We start from the raw sequence: 20584 nt of genomic DNA on the forward strand, positions 1-20584 counted from the left end.
ATTAATATTAACTATGAATCAAATGAGTCTGAAATAAGGATATACGAGAGACTGAAAGTGAAAGTGTAGCAAAAAACCTACCAAACTGCATCACGATAAAAACTTACGGCTAACTCATAGCATGCTTCCCAAAGACAGTTAATACCACATATACAGACAACAAAAATATGGTAAATGGCCACATCTATAATTTCAGCTTACAATGCATGCATGTATGTTTCTTTTACACCCAAAGGAAAAAGCATGTATATTAAACAACGAAGAAACCTGAATATTTTATAGCTGTGTTTGCTCCTCATATTCATTAGTTATTAAAAGAAACTAAAGCATTTTGTAGCACACCCTAGCCCAGTTCTGATACCAGTCTAAAGTTAATGGACTTACATTAGGACAATAGCCTCAGGTCTTTCTAATAATATTAGTCAAGTGACTAGTGCTGCTTGGGGCGTTTGTGCCGATTTAACTCAAACTTGCACTGCTTTGTCAACGAATCACAGTGCATAGTGTAAAGTGAAAAGTTTTACCATTTTTTTAACAATATCACTTCAGCCAAAATTATGCTCCAGATATTTTAAAAGATTTGAAAGCCTAGCTTTCAAAATAAGGCTCTTTGTGCATATGGGATGAGGAATATCAGCAAGAAACTACTAGTAGCCTATGGGTTTGTATTACAGAGTAACAGATGGTGGGTTAAATTCAAATTTCCTTACGTCGCCTTTTGAAAATGATGACTGCTGAAAATGTAATAGTGATTCTTTACTACACCTTTCAGTTATAGCTAAAATTTTGCATGGGTGGCACACGGACAAATCAAATCACATTTTTGCGTTGTTTTATCAGCTATTCTTGAAAAAAATGAATAAGCAAATTTGAAATAGAATTTTATTAATTTGTTCTTTCCTCAAGTGTTACAGGCAGTTACCTATTCATGTAGATCTTCATGCAACAACAGGGAGAGAAAATAATTCTAAAGCAGTAAACAAAAAATTGGCAAAACCTTAAGCTACCTGGTATCTCTGTTTTACAAGTGACAAGGTTTCAAAATTGACAGGTTTTCAAACAGCTTTTCATAGCAGCTGTTAAAGAAGGATCAGGGCTACAATACTTTTTCTTTCTTATACAGGAGACCACGTGTGCTAATATTTCACTAAATCACAAAGATGCTGTGGCTACTGCTTGACATGCCTCCTCTCTCATATAACCCATCTTTATTGCCTCAGTGGTACATGACTTATTCTGCCAGCAGTCCTCCCAAACCTCTTCCATTCTACAGCTAAATATAATTTACTGTTTTCTGGCACCCAGGTGACACACGAAAAAAAGTAACATTTCCAACTGATGCTCTTTAAGGGAACAGCCGAAAAACTCCTACTGCAGGCAATGAAAATTGGATTGTTTTAAAATACCAAATACAAATACCTAAAGTTAAGTGTTATTTTGACTGCAAACAGTTAGCCTCCGTTTACCAATACTTGAACACTTGAGCAATCCTATTAAGCTCAAAATCAATATGCAGCCTCAGAGACATACTATAAAGTAACTACTCAAAAATTCAAGCTGTATCAGGAGTTATACAGAATGATGGCATAACATTACAGAAGGTAAGAACAGAAGGGATTTCTAAATCCATTCCCCATCAACAAGCAGGATCAAATGTAGATCTACCACTCGTCTGATCTGTTCTTTCATGACCAAATTATTGCTCCATATCCCTGAGCAAACTGTCCTACTGTTCAGCTACACTTAATATTAGAAAGTTTTTCCAACATACTTACTTCCAACCTGCATTTACCTTGCTTCAATTTTAATCTAGTATTTCTTCTACTCTTCACCAGAGAAAGAACACATTATTCTCTTCCTCTTTACAGAAGCATTGCATATATCTGAAAACCATTATCAGTCTTTTTCTTTTAGACTAAACAGACCATTTCAAGTAATTTCAAGTTCCTCAAAAATATGGTCTATAAATGTCTGATCATTTTCATTCTTCTCTGGCTTCTGTCCCATTTGACCACATACAGCTTTGAAGTTTGGTACTCCAGCTGAGGCTACCACAGCTAAGCAGTGCAGAATGATAACTTCACATGTGTGCTGTACTCCTATTTAGACACCTTATTACAAGTGCTTTTTCCCATATCGTGATACTTTTGACTCACGTTCAGGTTGTAATCTAGCTTCTAGGCCCTTAAGGAGCCTTCTAAAGTTCCATATTCTGTATTTATACAATTAAGGCTTTCTCCCAAAACCATTCATTTATCATTACTGAGTTACATCCTATTTGGAGGAACATTTCTCCAATTTGCCAAACTGTGTTCAATTAAAATCTTACTAAATCTCCAGATAAAACCAAACTTAGAAGATGAGACTGATTTGGCCTAACTGTTCAATAACTTCATTAATAACCTGGATAACCTTAGAACTGATTTATATCACATTTGTGGGTGTAACCAAGCATTCACAGAAGATAAAATCCTTCCACTCTGAGAGTGAACTCAGTATTCAGTTTTTTCAACCAGCTTTAGAACCACCTTGTGGGTTTTTCTTCTATGGCATACTTCAAGAGCTTGCTTATGAGACCATCACATAAGAATGGGTCTGAAGACCTACTGAAGCTGAGATGTGTGATATCCACTATTACTTCTGAATCAGCGAAGACTGTTATCCTCACAGAAGGAAGTCAGATTGGCTTGAAACAATTTATTCTTGACAAATAACTATGCAGGCTGTTTGTTTCTCCTAAGTGTCTTCAAAGAGTTCATTTGAGTAACCATCCCAGAGTGTTTTGGCATTTGCACGATACTGGGTCAAATGCTTGCTTAATTAATTGTTTCACTGAAACAAGTCAAACATATTTTCATTTAAGTTTGTATAGAAAATATCTCTCATAGTATACTGACATAGCGGAGAATTACTGAATAAAATTCCTAATGTATTCTTCCCACTTTTAAAAATATAGTTTTTAACCTTAAATACATTAATTCTTACTCTTTAAAGCAAAATATCAACAATGAATATGACTGATAAAATTTACTGTTTATTCAGGTTTTTCTCACTTAACTTATACAATTCTCTTATTCATACCATAAGTGAAATTCAAGCTTCCTAAAACTCAATTGAAAATTTGACATCTAATTTTTTTAACCACAGTTTCACCTGATGATTAGACCCTAGGTTTGGTATTAATGTTAATAAGAGCATAGTCAGTTTTTAAATTATTTTGATATTGTATTAATCAGATTTGGTTAGTCTGGGGCAATAACTATTTTGCTAAAAAATCCTACTAGAAAACTTTTCCCAATATGTTTTCTAATCATTGCATCACGTACATGAAAGAGAATAAAAAATATCTCATTCTTCAGAATATTGGAAATGGCCCGTAAAGTCTCAGTTTCACAGAAGAAGCTGGTTTTACGCTGAAGTTTCTTCTTTTGTGAAATTGAGACTTTATGAACTGAAAGCATGTCTGTGAAAATCATCTATGACATAATTTATACTCTTCTAACAAAAGAGTGTATAAGGAGAAGGTAGAATAAAGAGGCATGATGTAATTCAATGTTTATAAAGTACTAGATATTCCACAGGCTTAAAATTATGTCCAGGATACAATATTTGATACCATTATCCGTTAGCATGTTTTCCCTGACATTTTATCTCAGGGCCAAAAGCCAAAAGAAAGACCACAAACATCTAACCACAAAGTAGCTCTTATTTTCCTATTCTAGTCAGCAATTAGCTCATAGGAACAGAATTCCAAGTATGTCCAATGCCTATAGTTAAAAATATGCTTGCTCCTAAAATGAAATATAAATGTCATATGTTAAAAACCATATTTTTAAGACTGTGCTCTAGAAAAATTAGACTAGGAATATATTGAAGTTGCACAGTTGCTACACATAAAATATCTAATTGCATACAACTCTTACATAGACACTATTAATTTTATAAATAAGTACCAAAATATGCAGAATGTAATGTAATGTAATGTCATTGCCTTTTGCCTTTCATGAAATGGAGATTTTCTGCCCTGACTCCGATCAAATTAGAAACATGTGACCAGTATGAGTTACCAGTTTAGGACTTGTAGTTCATGGCCACGATGGTGTCTGCAAGAACTGCATCTCTTTTTTTCTTTTTCTATTTTCTTATTCACTTGTAGTTCTTTTTCAAGAACTACAGCCCAGTTTGTCTACAGAGAACTGTAACAGTCAAACACAGGTAACATTCATGTGACAGGCTGGGATTTCTGAAATCTAATCCTTCCACTGTCTTATCATTCATTCCTTAGAGTGACTCTGTTTTCCTAGATGCATTTTGCAAATAATCAGATTATTCTTCACAGTTTCATAACTGCAGCTCAACGGGATCTCTTCTTTCTTTAATGTCAGGATGATTTTTTCTAAATTAAATAAGCAACTATATATATACTCCTTAGCTCAGCAAAACTAGGTAACTATTTTTAATAGACCAGCAGCAAAAACAGGAAGAACAGACAGGAAACAGTTGGAAAAAAGAAATTAAGGCAAGGAGTCAGGAGTGTAAAGAAAACAAAAGAAATAAGAGTAAAAGCATTAAATCAACTTCACTTTCACCATATTACAAAAGCACATCTCTAAAACCTTAATCAGCATATAAAATTCTTCAGGAAAACATTCTATAAGGTAACTTCAAGAAGTATATAAGAAAACTCCTTTTCTTTTCTTTCACAGTCTGTTCGTTGTTCATCTTTTTCTCCCCTTCTTTTTTGAAATTGGTTAAAAAGGAGATATTAAGAAACTGAAATTGATGTTCCCACTCTCTCAGAAAGCCAAAATATAATAAAAGTATCCGATTCTGCTGAAAAAGAAAATAAAAAAAATAAATCTACCATGCTAGTGTTTATTTGGCTTAAAACTGCACGTTATCATACAGCTACTTTTATCCCACTTCCTACATTAATCCTCTCACAGTAATCCAGTATCACGCCCCAGTTCCTAACGGTAAGTTATGTGCTATAAGAGGAATACAGGGAAGACAGCCTGGTGACTTAGGACCTGGACTGCAAGCCTATGGCTCAAAGGCACTGTCACCACAGATTTCCTATCTGACCTTCAGCACATTACCTAATTTTTCTGCCTCAGTACTCCATCCATAAAACAAACATAGTGCCTCAAATACACATGAAACAATAAATCAATTGCCAAGTACATAGAAAACATGCAAAAGAAAGTTTACAGAAAAATAATTTTAAATTAAGGCAAAAACACTAACTTTCTATAGTGTTTGGCAATTAGTCATAAACATAGGCAGAATACACCTAACAGCTTTGAAACCACGCAAAAATCAAATGCAATCCTTACGCCCTATGAATGGATCTTTATAGCCAGAGGATTAAAGCAGCCGGAAGTCTTGTCTGCACTACGCTCCCACTTTGAGACCTTGACACTTCAATGCCAGGATCAAAGAGTGAAATCGAATCTGTGAAGCTCAATTGCTTGCTCATCGTCTGACTTGTAACGTCAGCCTCGCTCGAGCAGCGCCTTAGGCACGCCGCAGTGCGGGGCGAGGTACCGCGCGGGTCAGGATCAGACCCCGGCGGAAAGCGCTCCGGAGCAGCGGGGACACGGGGGTCCCCAGCAGCCACAAGCAATTTATCCTCCAAGCCTGAGAAACAGAAGCTATCTCCCCTCTTTTATTTTGCGTTTAAGGATGACAGGAACGTGATGGACAGCCAAAGCCGAGACACATCCATACTCCAGCCGGACAAAAGCCCTTTGTGATTGGCAGAGGAAACCTAAAAAAAGGGGAGGAGACACATTCTCCCTCTTCCTTTGGGGATGGCTCTCTGGACAGAGATGCCTGAAATTTTAGACCTCAAAAGCTTCTCCCGTTACTAGCAGCTCACCTTGCAGGTAAGCACCTCCCTGGTTCATTGAGTCACCGTCACATATCTGGAAAAGAATCTCCACTGAAAAGTGATAACGGTGGAAAAATGCTCCCTATTGTACAGCCATAATTTGTGCCCGGCTTGGCTGCAGGCAATGCGCTTCCTCTCTCGAGGGGTCTGTGCAATTGGATCCAGCTACACTCTGTTAAAAGTGGACAAGATCTACTGTTGGAAGGGACAGGTTTAAATAAATTCCCAGGGGTATACTTAACATACGTCTGAAAGCGACCAAACACGAAAATTAAATGCAATCTCTTCATATTGTATTCAAAAGTTAGTATTTTCTGTAAGAGAATAAACCTGTTGGTTTAGCAAGTGCAATGAACTGTTCACAATAACTGCTGTGTCTTTTTAACTTCTAAAGAAACTAATTATTTCTGGGAAGAATATTTAGTTACATTTTTAATAGTGAATGCACATACTAGACTCACTCTTTCAGTTGGTTTGTACCATGCATATTGGCACATGTGGCTATGGAAACACATACAGTGCTTTTATCAAAATGTATTCTTTTGTTCCCATTTACTGGTAAATCTTCTGCAGTCCTGAAAGCCCTTAATCCACAGCGAACAAAGACACCTGAGTTTAGTGCAGAACTATCTTTGTTCCTGTTTAAAAGCAGAGAAGCCCAAGGTAAGAGAAGTCACCAACTTTCACTATCAGATTATCTTCCCGACTTTTGAAAAGCATATTACTAAGGAAAGGGTGTATCAACACATCTCAAAATGAAAAGTTGTGACCGCAAAGAAGCTGGCTGGAGAAAGCTAGGAGAGACTGCAGCGGGAATTTTCTTCACTGATAATCGAGAGGCTGCTGTAAAGCCTTTCCACCCACAGCGGGATCAGAAGCAGCATAAGTGATCCCCAGTGCAAATCCTGCGACAGCCTTACTTTAGGTCACACAATTAAAATTCTTCCTTCAGATCTAGTCTAATGGTAACATATACCTTCAAGAACAGTGAAGGCTACATGGACTAGTTTGAGGATGAGAAGACCATACATCACTAATTTAGCTGCCCACCTATTTCACTCCACGATCACCTTCTCAACTTGAAGGACAGAGTGAAAAATAGTATGAACTGGGACTGGAAAACTTCCTTTAACAACAACAACAAATACAGTTCAAAGGATTCAAGGTGGTATCCCTCTTTTTAAAAAAAGCCAGAAGGACAACCGTCACTTTTATTCTGGGGATATAATTCAAGTGTCATTAAGGCTTAGGTGATATTTAGGTATATAAAAACAGAGTCAAAGCAGCAGAGCTCTGCAAGAGCATGTTTCTCTATTAGATCGGGGGAAAAAAAAGTAAAAATGACCTGGTAACTTGCAAATTAGGTACAGAGTCAGAGAGCGCAATTCAAAGCAGCCATAGAACAAAAAAAGCCCTCGAGAAGAGCATCTCGCTATCCGCCAGGCACAGAGCCTAGCAAGACTGTCCTCCTAACCAAGGTGGGACAAATCCCTGTCCCCCTCCCGCGGTTTCAACCACAACTGTCAACAAGTGACCGTGACACACGGAAACTGATACCAATAATCGGTGAGACTTTCCTTTCCTCCAACAATTACGGTGCTGATACTTAATACCTGAAGGGCATGGTACCGAACTCTGACTCTATTCTCCTGTCCTCTTGATTGCTTTTCAGGAGAAACATTGCAGTTACCTTGTGAGAAAGAGGAAGGGAGAAACTGGGATGATGGCTCGGCTCTGCAGGATAACGGGACTGAGGTACAGATCACCCCTAAATGTGATCCTTCATTGGCTCCTTCTGAAAGATGCTTCTCTCTTTCCAAAAGCTACTATCAGAAGGAGGGTTTGAGACCCGAGTTATTTACTGTAAACAACCAGACTACAGGTATTTATATTTATTTATCCCTTTGAATGCTTAAAACTTACAGTACAGACTGTAGGTAGAGGCACGCATTCTGTAACCTCTTACAAGCGATATATTTGGACTTCTTGATATTGGCTGGCTTGGCATGAGAGCCATAAGATAACTGGCAATAAAATTAGGAGTACAACAACTACTTGAAAGATGTGGCATTCCCATTACAGTGAAGAAACTGTAAATATCACAGATATCAAGCAGATGACAATCACGATCAAAGGCAAAAGTGTTTTTTTCTCTCAGTGTGTTTTCAAGAAAGCAGTCTGATAACTCCTGATCTCTCGAACAAAACAAGCACGCACCAACAATATTTTAAACCTGCAATCATCTACACCCAGAAGGTAAACATGAATATTAAATATGTCACAACATTTGAACCCTTTAAGCCTACTATATTACTGTCACGCTACTTTCTCCTGAAAATTTTTAAGGCATTAGAAAAAAACTTATTAAACTGAAAATTGTTGGGTATCCAATTTAAAGCAATAGTTTAAACGCTGTTACCAAATTTGAGGAAAAACGACACACATCTGGTGTATATTTCCGCCAATGTACGTAAAATTCACTAACAAGCCAACGATAACAAGGTCATGTACTCTTCCATAAATTTTTAAATAAAAAGTTATTAAAGGATTATTTCTTGGGAAATAAAAAGAAAAAACAGCAAATTTGAAATGCCTCCTCAAATCAAGAGGTGCATCTCTAATATGAATCAGAAGCATAAATGGTTTTGCTTTTTACCATTGATAAGTCTCTAAAAAGACTGCAAAATTTATTTTAGTTTTATACCTCATATTACTGTACAAGTTAAATTTGTTTTAAATTTGGAGGAAGGATTTCAAATATTTCATACTACTTTTTCAACTTAGGAAACTGTTTTGTGATACGATGTCTCTTTCCTGTCAGTCTCATCAAAGGAAACTCGTAATAACTGAGACAATCAATACTTAAATATATCTGTATTTCATTCTCCCCTTCCTTTCTTCCTTTTATTACCCTTTTACTTCATGAAAGGAAATAAAGTCATGTACGCAGTATAAATTAGAGAAACCATCCTCCATGCTCTCTTAGCATTTCACAAATGCTAAATGCTTACCCTTCCTCCTCAGGGATCTTTTAATATGATTTTTAGGTAACTAAGGAAAAAAAAAAACTGGCCTAGATTCATTCCACCTAGTTTTAGGCAATAATGTTTGGTGCACATTCACCTAGGCTCCCTATATCATGGATACATCCAAAACAGTGATTTTTTAAGTTTATGAATGCCATTATTGCCTCATTCCTTCTTGCACTAACCAAATGAATAGGTGAAAAATAGTGATTTGCACTTGCAATGTGAAAAGACAGAAATAGAAAAACTGGGATTTGCTTGTCCTCACAGGTTTCCTACAGCAGCCACCACAGATGATTCAAAGGAAGGTCCAAGTACACCATCAGGAGAGGCTCCCAAGCCAAGTGAAGATGTCCACCCTAATCCAGCTGGCATGTGAACACATGAGGCATTGGGAACTGCAACTTTGTACCCTAGTATATATTTTCTTTGTGAGAACTTAACCTCTTCTTACCGCTATTGAAAAAGTATCATCTCAAATTTTTGCACTTAAAAATTATGCTTAAGACCTATCTTTAACTCTACTGTATCTTATTTGAGACAGAGGTGGGTATACATTTTATACTGGGGAGATCAGGCTCCCCCTGCGGTGAATCAGCAGAGAGCTAAGATCACAGTTCTGCAAAACTCTGGAAGAACTTCTCTTCCAACCAAAAACAAAACCAGAATAATATTATATGGCATTATATGCTTTAAAAGAAGGAAAAAAAAAAAAAGTGAAATTCAGTGGAAGTCTGGTCACAGATTACGACAGAGAGAGAGGAGGAACGTACTCCATGCAAATGAAAAAGGTGAAATACTTTGCCAAGATTTATTCTATTGCTTATATAAAGTAAGATTATCTCACCTTTTTAAACACATTTGTATTTTAAGTAAGCGTATGCAACTCTAAATCCCATGTTCTGCCAAAGTGTCTGCCAACCTGTAAGGTTATCGTCTCATCCACAAATCACTATTGTAATACCATGCTTTACTTCTGCACACGCTAAAGAGAACTAACTGATAGTTATTTCTAAGCTGGCACTTCTTAAAACACTAAACATTTTCATCTATCCACCAGATCATCTAAAATACATCAGAAATCTGTTTTCACAGAAGTTACCAACACAATGGTTTAAACCATTAATTTTGAGCTACTTATATAAGGACAGTAACAAATATTTGTATGTGTGCGTGCATGCATATATATGTGTGTGTGTACGTACATAAAAACACGGGGAAACTATCTACTTTTTTCAAATGTTATCACCTCAGAATCCACTATCAAAGTGTTTTAATGTAACCCTGTAATTCTATAGCTTTTTATCTTCTCATTTATTATCTAATGTACTAAAAATCAGAAAATATAAGACTATGAAAAATAATCTTTATAAGAAAAGGAAACAGGATTTGATACAAATTCCACATATATAATCCAAGCGGTTTTAGTTTGCTCATATTACAGTAAAAAACAAGAGTAGAATTAAAAAGCAAAAATATTTCTTCAGTTATTTGCTTCTGTACAGAAGGGAGCCTAGCTGATGAAATGAAAGGGAGACTGATACGGCACTCATACCACACATTTTTAAAAGAAAATAGAGGCACTTTGAAATATCACATCAAAAATACTTAATAAATTACAGGATATACGTTTCACTGAGAAAGAAGAGTAAATAGCTGTAATTCAGGAGGCTAGAGTTTCATTAATGAGACAGCATAAAGGGCTCTACAAACAAAAGGACCTTTCTTAAAGGTTCTCAGTGAATTCATACAAGTTTCAATATTCGGTATGAACAACAGTATATGACAGTGCATCTCCATCTTTGGATGTACTTTTCTTTGTATTTTTCATTATTAATTTTTAATCAATATGCAACATAAATTACATTAAGAGATCAAGAGCTTTCTGCTCTGAAGTATGCAAAGACTGGGTTATGAAAAACACTACGTTATGCTTTGTGAAATCATAGCAATAACTTCTGCCTGTCTAAAATTAATGTCTCAGAAAATAACATTTTAAAATTTATCTCTATAGAAGAGACTTAATACCTCATCAATCATCAGAAACGTCTTATTTCCCATAATAGCTAGTTTCAGGCTTCTGCACGGAGCTTTACATTTCCTTTCCAGTGTTCAGAGTGGACAGATTAAGACATGTCTATGGTAAATTGGTAGTACATAGTCTAAAGATCAATTGCTACAGCAAGCAGTGCAGTAGTCTAACAACACACGTGCACACAAACTGCTGGATTTTCTAAGTTTACGTGGGCAGGATTTATATGCAGGTCTTCATTTATTGGGAAGAGACTGAAAGTTTTGTGGATTTCTTCAAACATGTAAAAAAGCACAGCCATTGCATCCTCTTGTAACGGTACTCTCACCCACACAAAACCACAGCTTAATATCCAAAATAAAACTGCTACTAAAACAATACTTATTGAATTATACTTAATAAATATTTTACACATTACATGATTCCTCCTGCTTATTCATTTTAATCTATCCAGTTATTCTAGAAAGCTATTCTTGACATCCAGTACCATGAACTATTCCAGTTGAAATAATCAAAATCTTTTCACCCATAACCTTATTCTGTGCAAACTGCATTTTTAAAAGAGAATAATTAAAAGAAATAGATAGAAGCACACTTCTGTTCCAAGATATTTTTTAAAAGAATGCACTTTAAAACAAATACGTGACAAGATATGATTCATGAGTAAGACATTTCTTGGAGTAAGCAGCAAGTGTTAAGTCCCAACAGAGTTTAATGACACGTGAAAATTAATTCCTAAATATATGGGAATGCTCCTCTCCCCACACATGCATCTATCTGTCTGTATGTCTGAGGAAAAAAAACGGGGGTGGGGGAAGAAGCCTGTTTCAGTTGTGATTAACTATATCTGTTAAATATATATATGATAGACTGCCCTATACAAATGACTGTGCATTACAGTAATAAAAAAATGAGTGGTGCATAATTTCATCACCTTCAGTAGAACTGAGTAGAAACATTTTGAGACAAAATAGAGATAAAAATTAGCATTAAAATACCATAAAAGGAAGACTGAAGAAAAAATATGACAATAACATATGCCTCCTCTGTCTGTAAACATAGCATTTCTGCTTATAAACCTATCATCTGTGTTTCAGCTGTTTTTTCCTAGTACACTCTTCTATTTTTTGTCCTTAGGACATCATCTTTTTTCCTCCCTTGCGTCATTCCTTCCTTCTTTTTCCTACTGTCTTCCTTTCCATATTGCTCTTCTGAATTTACCTTTCTTCCTGACTCCCTTCTCACTTTAACTGTTCCTGGAGTAATTCTTGCTTTTTCTTCTACTATTTTGGTTCTGCAACCTTACTGTTTTACTCTGAGATTTAGTACTTTCTTTTTCTTGTAGCCCTGTGGCAGATGCAATAATCCAACTGACTTTTGAGGAAACTCCAATAAAAAAACGCTGAGACTTTTTGGTGAATCCTTTAACTAGTGCAAAATACCTGCCTTAGGGAAGAGCTAGGAGGATAAGGGGATTGCAAGAGAGATGAAGGAATATTTTTGTGACCAGAGAATTTTAGCAATGAGACCTACTTATTTCCTAAAGCCCTCCGAAAGCCTTTACCACTTTCTTGAGTACGCAGCCGTTTTGACTTTTTGTTTGCTTTTCTGAGAAGAACAAGTAAACCACGAAACATATATTGCCTTACGTCTCTTTTGCTCTCTTTGGGGCTGAACGGTACTCAGGGCTGCAGCAAGACTGCCTGCTGAAGCCCGCGTTTTGGGGGAGGCATGGCGCGGGTGATGGCTGGACCATGCACCTATTGGTTCCCCCTTCCCACCCCACCACGAAGGGGCACAGCGAGCCCCCCGGGCCTGACCCTTACCGCAACTTGCTTTGCAAAACAGGTCTCCAGCCACCCATGGAGGCAGTGACAACTGGAAGTGCTGGCTCAGAAGTAAGAACTAGTGAAGAAAAGGTAAACAAGGGGCTTCTCTTTGTCTTCCCACGTAGTATGAGGACAAGGCCCTCCAAGGGAGTATTCCTTCTACAACTGATGAAAAGAAAAACCTTTTCCCTTTACAGATGATAGGAAAATTACCTGAATATTCCCATTTTCTTAATAGTAAACTTCCCAGACCTACTGCACAGTCTTCTGAACCTTTCTGCCACTTTGGAGGCAAAAGCCAGACATGAGTGTTGGCAGTTAGAGAGAACCATCAGCAAGTTGTAACTGCTTGTTCAAAGGACCAATATGCCATTTGTCTTGAAAATAATTCAAAATAGACATTATGAGATACTGAAGAACTTCATTATACTAGAAAAAGAAATATTCAAACAAACTGAGAACTTCCCTATTCTCTCATTTACCAAGATTCATATATCTGTTACAGTGATATTTTCTACTAATGTGTATCAAGGGAGAGGTATGAACATTTTACAGCTGTGTGGCAAATTGATTTTCTTCCCTTTTATCAAAAAACTATTAACTGGAGCACTTTCTTTCCAGAAGCAACATTAATTAAGCTCAATTTAATAGCCTGTTAACAAGGCTATCTAAAAGATATCTTGAAATGTGTATCATATATATAATATATCTTAAGCCTTTCATGAAGAAGACAGCTTCAAAGTTTGCAACTCAAATAACTGTTTTTATGTTATGGGCTCACCTTCGGCCCTGCTGATACGCAGTCACTTTAAAACGACAGAAGTCCACGCTAATGCTGAAAGGAGCACTTCTACCTCCCATATTCACCCCAACCCCTTAGTACCAGCAGCTGTAGTGTCAATGCTAGCTACTACACACGACATTACAAGCTAATGATCCACCTGGAGACCACACAGAACAAAAATAGTGGTTATTGGCAGGTAACCACATAACTACAAGGATGTTAGTGGTACAGGCAAGGCAACCTGAATGAGGGCCTGGGGGCAGCCATTGCTTTTAATTTCAGAGATCTTAATAGACTCGGCTAACACAATTTATATGAATTTATATTTAAAAAAATACATTTTAATTCAGTGCATCATTTTACTTCTGAGCATCAGTCATATTTCGATAGCATAGAGGTATATTTACATTAAGCCACTTTTTAGGAAGGTTTTAAAATTCAAGTTACACCATTTACATGTTAGGATTTTTACTTTAATTATGGAAGAGATATATGTGATTTTGGTGACCAAGTTTGCTACTGCTCTCAACACCTTTTTGGACATTTTGGTAGTGCAGGGGAAAAAAAAGGTCAAAAAACTACCCAGGAAATAAGAGGTTTTTCAAGATAAAGCAAAGTAGGGTTTTCTGTTTGTTTTTTGGTCCGTAAATGCCTTTTAGCAGTAAACAGCTTTTTATAGCCAGTGGGAAAATATTCTGCACAGCCAAGCAGATTTGGCTTTGAATAAGGTGCTCTTCTGAGACCGTTCTGAAAGTACTGTAATTCTAACACTATTTTATACCAGTTAGATCTGTTTATGATTAAGAAAAGGCTGAAGTAATTTTGAGTCATTACGCAGACGAAACGCAGTTTCATGACAATCCCAGTTCTTTTCTATTTTCGATGACAACAAAGATGGGAAGGCTCTCTTGCCCCAGGACTCATGAAGGATCCCTCTGAGTGCAGTCCAAAGTCTTATCTAAAGAGATCAATGAAGACTTCACATATTGGATAGACAATGACTAAGTCAGAGTCCCAGTCCAGACAAACGGGACAGCAATTCTGCAGACTGCTTGAATGACTTCTCTGTTGTCTCTCTTCTCACTGAGTAGCTGTTCTTCTATTGTATTTCTATGACTAGAAATCGTGGGAGAATTGTTTTTATCTGTGCGTGGCAGAGGCGTCGCATTTCTCCCTGTATTAATTTATGGACTTGACCCTGACCTCCTGCACTGCTCATGTGCTCTCTGTCATTGCTTTGCCTATCCATCCCCACTCCACACATTCCAAAAAATGCAGTGATTTCTACAGCGCAAAGCTGTAATTTGGGTTTTCTTTTTTCTAGGAGCATCTTTCATGTTGCTTTCAAAAAGCACAAGGTTATCTTTCTCCAAAGATTTTACTGGCCACTGCCAAAGTCAGCTTTACCCATTAATTGTTTCATAATATGACAAATATTAATGTGAATCAAAAAGTGGAAGAGATTCAAGAAGTCAGCTAGTCCATTCCTTTCCCTAAGTGGTAACACGCACGCTATCCAAAACCTGTTCTTACAGATCTCAAATGATACACAATCCATAACCCTGTCAGGAAGCCTTTTCCACTGCTTGTCATTCTTAAATTTTCTTACTCAGAATCTAAGCGAATTCATGCCTGCTGCAATTTCTTCTTGTAACAAGAAAGGTCTTGCTCTGTTATTTCTTGTCCTTTCTATCACAGTCAGAACGAACTACTCTCATCCTCTTCTCAGCAGTCTTTTACATACATGAAGACAATCATTGCCTTTCTTTTTTTTTAAAACAACCAAAATCAATCCCATTAAATAAATCATGTTTTCTAGACTCCAGATCATCATCTCTGAGCTCCTGACTGTTCCACAGTGTTCTTGGAGCATAATAATCAAGATACAAGAAAGCACTGAGAACTTAATTTTAAGTACAACAAAAAGATAATTTTATATACCTTGCAAGCTCTCATCCTACTTATGCATCCTGTTACGGTGTTTCCCTTTTTCATAGCAATGTTACATTATTGACTTCAGCTGGCAGTTTACAACTACTACTCTTATATATTTTTTAAGACAAATGCTCCCTAACCAGTGGCTTCCTCATAGCTGCATATGTCTCAAACTTGTCATTATTGAACAGCTTTCTATTTTTTTCAGCTCATATCTCCAGTTAATATTTATCTGAATTCCAGTTCCATTCTCCAAGGTAACTGCAGTTATATGAAGACACATAATAAGCATTTACTCTAATGTTATTACGTAAAAAAAAGAGTCATTACATGAAAATATTCAACCAAGGACCCAAGCAGGTGCTTGTCAACCCAGTCCCCTGCCTTTGATGGTGTAACTGTAGCCCTGTAATGTGATATTGCTATTGCTAGTAAGAGGTTGTAAGCTTTGAACCACGTTTGCAAGGCCTGAGAACTGAGACTCGTCAGGCTGGCTCTGTCCCAAATCTTCTTCACCCACCTGTAGCTCTGTTTTACTTGATTGAGCCGTGACAGCAATTTCTAATTGACCAGGTGTCTATGGCTAATTTGTTTTACTTCTATTTATCTTTGTACAGTACAACCATGGTTTTACACAGATACCAGTAACAAGCAATTATTCTGTGTAGAATGAAATATTTACAACGCTAACACAATGACGTAGTGCAGGGAAACGCAGGCCAGGTACGATAGCAGGGGCCTTGAGAAACGGCATAGAGGAGTACAGGCATGGGATGATAAGAGATGCACAGGCTGGCACCGTTAGAGCCCCCTCGGCTATAAACAACTCACTAACGGTCAGCTAAAAAATGCAGACCTGGAATTGGACAAAACTGGTTTTAACGGCAACACAGAAATAGTATCTACGTCTAAAGGTGCCTATATAGTGCACCATATGTAGTAAACTGTAACATGTAATTGCAGAAGATGTAAACTGGAGCTGTAGACCAATGAAGAAAGACAAAGGTGTAAATGTTTGTTGGCAAACATGTAAAAATGACCCAAGTGGATCTCAGGGGAAGACAAGAGAAACCATCAACACAAACATGATATTCTTCCCAGCAAAGAACTCAAAATGCTGTCTACTTGCTGTAACACCCCCTCACCTCCAACACCAGACTGAAACCACTAACCTTAGGGCCCAGAGGAGCAGTAGAAGAGTGGGCATAACACAGAGAAAGAGGTAGAAACTAAAAAGTGTGTGTCTGTTATAACTGTAATTGTATCATTACTATTATTGCACCTTTCTCTGTATATAAGTAATCTAACTGCATTATTATTCTTTGTTTGCAATAATTAGATTTAGAGTAATGAAGATTCTTGGATTAGACTGCTAAAATTTTCATTATACTACCAATAAATTGTTGGCTTTTAATATATGTGTGAATATACATATATATATGCATATATATACACACACACCCCTTATATAAGCAAGATTTTGAGTGTAGCAACATGACAGCACTTCTGTCAGATTATTATCCAGCCAGTTCTGTACCATTATCCAATGGCATCTGCACCCAGACAACGCATCTCTGATGTCTTTATGAGAATGTCGTATGAATCACTGTGAAGAACTTCTAATCGCAATACTCATTACACTCAGAAAAGAGGCAAATAAATTGGTCTAGACTAATTATTTGTTGATAAATCTATTCTGACTTATTCATCTTACTATTTTTGCCTGTGTTTGCAAAAAACATTTATTCCGTTATTTTTTTCTGAGTTAAAATGAGACTAATGGACCTATAATTACCTGGTTATGCATTTTAATTTCTCTGCTACAACACTAATGAGAAAGGAAGTAAACATTCCTGAAGATTGCTCTACAGGATATCTATCAATCCTGGCACGGAGGCACTAATTTTAGAAGAGAGAAAGTGGTTTGGAATCCATTCAGCTGTCAACTCCACGCTGTCAGGTTGGTAAGGAATTCACCAAATATTTCTGGGCTCTAGTCAGTTCTCATTTAACTTAGCACGTTGTCTTTAAAATGCTGAATAGATTTAACCATCTGAACGCTTTAAAACCAAAAACATAAAGAGAAGACAATTAGCTTCATCCAAAATTATACAGCATTTATAACTTTGACGAGCATTTTAGTGTTTCTGTTTTTTCTTTTCTTCTAAATCATCATTCACATAGACAGGTGTCTAACATCAACATTACAAGTAAAATTCTCAGAGGCTGTCATGCCGTAACTCTGGATAGTAGTACAAAATAAAACAGAGAGAAGATTGCCAATATAAGGGTATTAAGGGGTGGCTGATGAAAGAATGAAAGCTTTTTAGGAGCTTTTAAAATAATACCATTCCCCCATCCACAGACTGTTCTTGGCCAATATTCATAATTCCAAGGCCATGGAATTATGAAAAAACAAGCTAAAGCTTCTAAAGTTATTGCAATTATCAGGGGATCATATGGCTTGCAGAACCGTAAACAGCTACATGCCACAGAAATCTACCACCGAAAATTCAAAGGCAAAGGGTTGTAGTTAGAGGTTACACTAACAAGCATCCAAGCAACCATCCAACCAGAGTTACAATAAAATAATATAGGGGATCTGGTATTTAAAAGTGAAGCACTGAAGAGTTAAATACCTGTGTTACATATTTCTTGTAGACCAAGAAAAAAGAAGTTTTAAAATGTGTGTCTGTTTTAAAGAAGGAATATAACTGACAACTTGTGAAAAAGTATGTGAAAGAAGTTCAGTTTAAAATTAAAAGGCTTACATAAGCCTATGAAATCTGTTTCCTGTTCTCCTGAATTTACACTGAAAAAATCAAACATTATCCTCTGGGCAATAAACTATTTAAGAACTTACATGGAAATTAGAGATTTCTACAGTTTTCATGCTATGTAAACTTAGATATGCAGGGTCTTAAATATAAGGTGAGAGGAGGCTTCTTAAATTATCGGTAGACCCTCCAGGAGATTTAAGGCATTCAACTCAGCAATTACCTTTTTAGTCCAATTATGTTCCCAGCATTAGTTTTCTAATGCCAGAGAAGCACTCTACTCGATTCGAAAGGCTTGAATCAAGAACATAGAAAAGTTTTCATATGAATACCAAAGTCAATGAAGCTAATAGAACCATAAATAATGGTTTAAAATAATCTTTACAAACAAACATGTATACCAGCAACATACCTGAAAAAGAACATGAACAGAGCAGCTGTGATGCAGAACAAAAGGACCTACAAGAAGGAGAAAAAGTATTATTACCTAAAAGGTCACGCTGCTATTGCACATTCTGGATCATGACGATTTTAAAACTGTTACAGTACAAGTTAGACTTTATTATCTGTCCTTGATAGGGCAGAATTTAAATCTTCAAAAGAGATTCTCATTGATTCTTTGGGCTGACCCTGCATAAGTTAATAAAAGTATGAAATCCAAACCTGGGTAGTGGGATGACAGACACAGCAAAGAATACCACTTTAAATAGTCTAGAATCCTCTTTTTCTGCCCAAAGAAAATTTCACATTCCCCATGAGTAATGTATTTTTAAATATAATCAAGTAAAATATAAATAAATAGAAATATATCAAGTTTGCTCATAGTAAAGATTAGATATGTATCACAGTGTGGAGGAATGGAAACTTAAACATTATCTTTTCTCTCACTTTCCTTTTGATTTATTCAAACACATTTGATTCAAATATACTTTGATTGTATTTGATTCAAACTTTTATTTATTCAAATGTGAAAAGTAGTAAATTTAAGATGCCGATACAGACAGCTGCTCCTGCTTAACTGCTTCTAGGCAAGTTTGAAAGTAGACAGCTCTGTTTCCCAGCACAAGCATCCTTTCTGTTCAGTTTGCCTCAGAGGAATCACGTAACTCCCTTGCAATAATCCGCTCACACTCTGGCTGGACAACACGGCTCTATGAGAGTCCAGGAGCCAATTCAGCAGCTCCCACCACTGGAAGGGGAATGTCTCCCTTCTTCCTCCCATTCCCTCTGCTCCCAGCTCAGTGCTCTTACCTCCTCCTCATCACCTGCCCACTTTGGAGAGTTTTCTGACAATTTAGTGAGATAAGGAGAACACTGGACAGGCATAAAAGCACCAGAGCAGGCACAGGCAGGAGGAAGACCTCAGTGCCAGAAGCACAGAAAGAGGAGACGGAGGATGAAGATACTCTCCTTGAGAGGGCAACAAGTCATTACATTAACCCAGCTGCCTGTACAACTGTGGGCAGCAGCCGCATACAGCTTATTCAGGAACAACTGTGGAATATTGTGCTTTAAAATTATAATCTGCCTTAATCCATGCTAACTTTGCCAGATAAAGCTTGAGAAAGAAAATACCGTGTCATTCTAGATACAATGGCCCACATTCATACCAAAATTTAGGAGAAAACAGTTACAGACGAATTGCAAGTGTTTCAAAAAAACACTAGTAGTTGTCTTCAAGAGTTTGAGAAGTTTGAACATGACAGGATATGGATGACTTGAATAAAAGAAAAGCAAGGAAATGCTGGCAGGAGTGCATATTTGAAGGTTATAAACACACTTAGACCAATGGATTAGTTTGCTGCGTGTTGATATAGATCCAAAAGTGTGATAAAAACTTGAACAGGGAAAGTTTCAGGAAAAAAAAATTCTTACAATGAGACCACTTTGCCTTCCAAAGTCCTCAGGCATGTGACTTTAAATTAGGCCAGGCAAGACATTATAACATATACAGTTAAACTATCCATTGTTTTTTATTCCTTTTCCTTCTCTAATACATGTTTAAAAATCATGGTTTATTACTCAGCATCAAAAATGTGAACATCTGAAAATCATTTTATATGAAATCATTAGGGTAAAGTGAGGACAATGATATATTTCAGTTCAGACTAGAAGTGGAAGCAGACTTAGATTTAAATCCGAGATTTACCCAAAAACCCTCCACAGTTCAAAACATATTTAACCATTCAAAAAACAATTGTCACTTGCCTTGATGCCATTTTTGGAGGACAAGAGGGACAGGAATTCCTGACATTTTTCACAGCTCCAATTTCCCAATGATATTGAGAAATAAGTGAGAAATGGCAAA

At 36.8% G+C, this 20584-nt stretch overlaps 1 protein-coding gene across 3 annotated transcripts in view; it reads right to left on the bottom strand.

Annotated features, from left to right (window-relative positions):
* TMEM135 (transmembrane protein 135) overlaps positions 1 to 20584 on the bottom strand; it is a 184837-nt gene that overhangs the window by 48068 nt on the left and 116185 nt on the right. For all 3 annotated transcript variants that reach the window (XM_064505155.1, XM_064505154.1, XM_064505156.1), the window contains one exon: positions 18689 to 18735. In XM_064505155.1, coding sequence (XP_064361225.1) covers positions 18689 to 18735 — 47 coding nt within the window. The remainder of the gene's footprint in view (positions 1 to 18688; positions 18736 to 20584) is intronic.

Source organism: Dromaius novaehollandiae, chromosome 1 (genome assembly GCF_036370855.1).
Source record: "Dromaius novaehollandiae isolate bDroNov1 chromosome 1, bDroNov1.hap1, whole genome shotgun sequence".
Classification (NCBI taxonomy): domain Eukaryota; kingdom Metazoa; phylum Chordata; class Aves; order Casuariiformes; family Dromaiidae; genus Dromaius; species Dromaius novaehollandiae.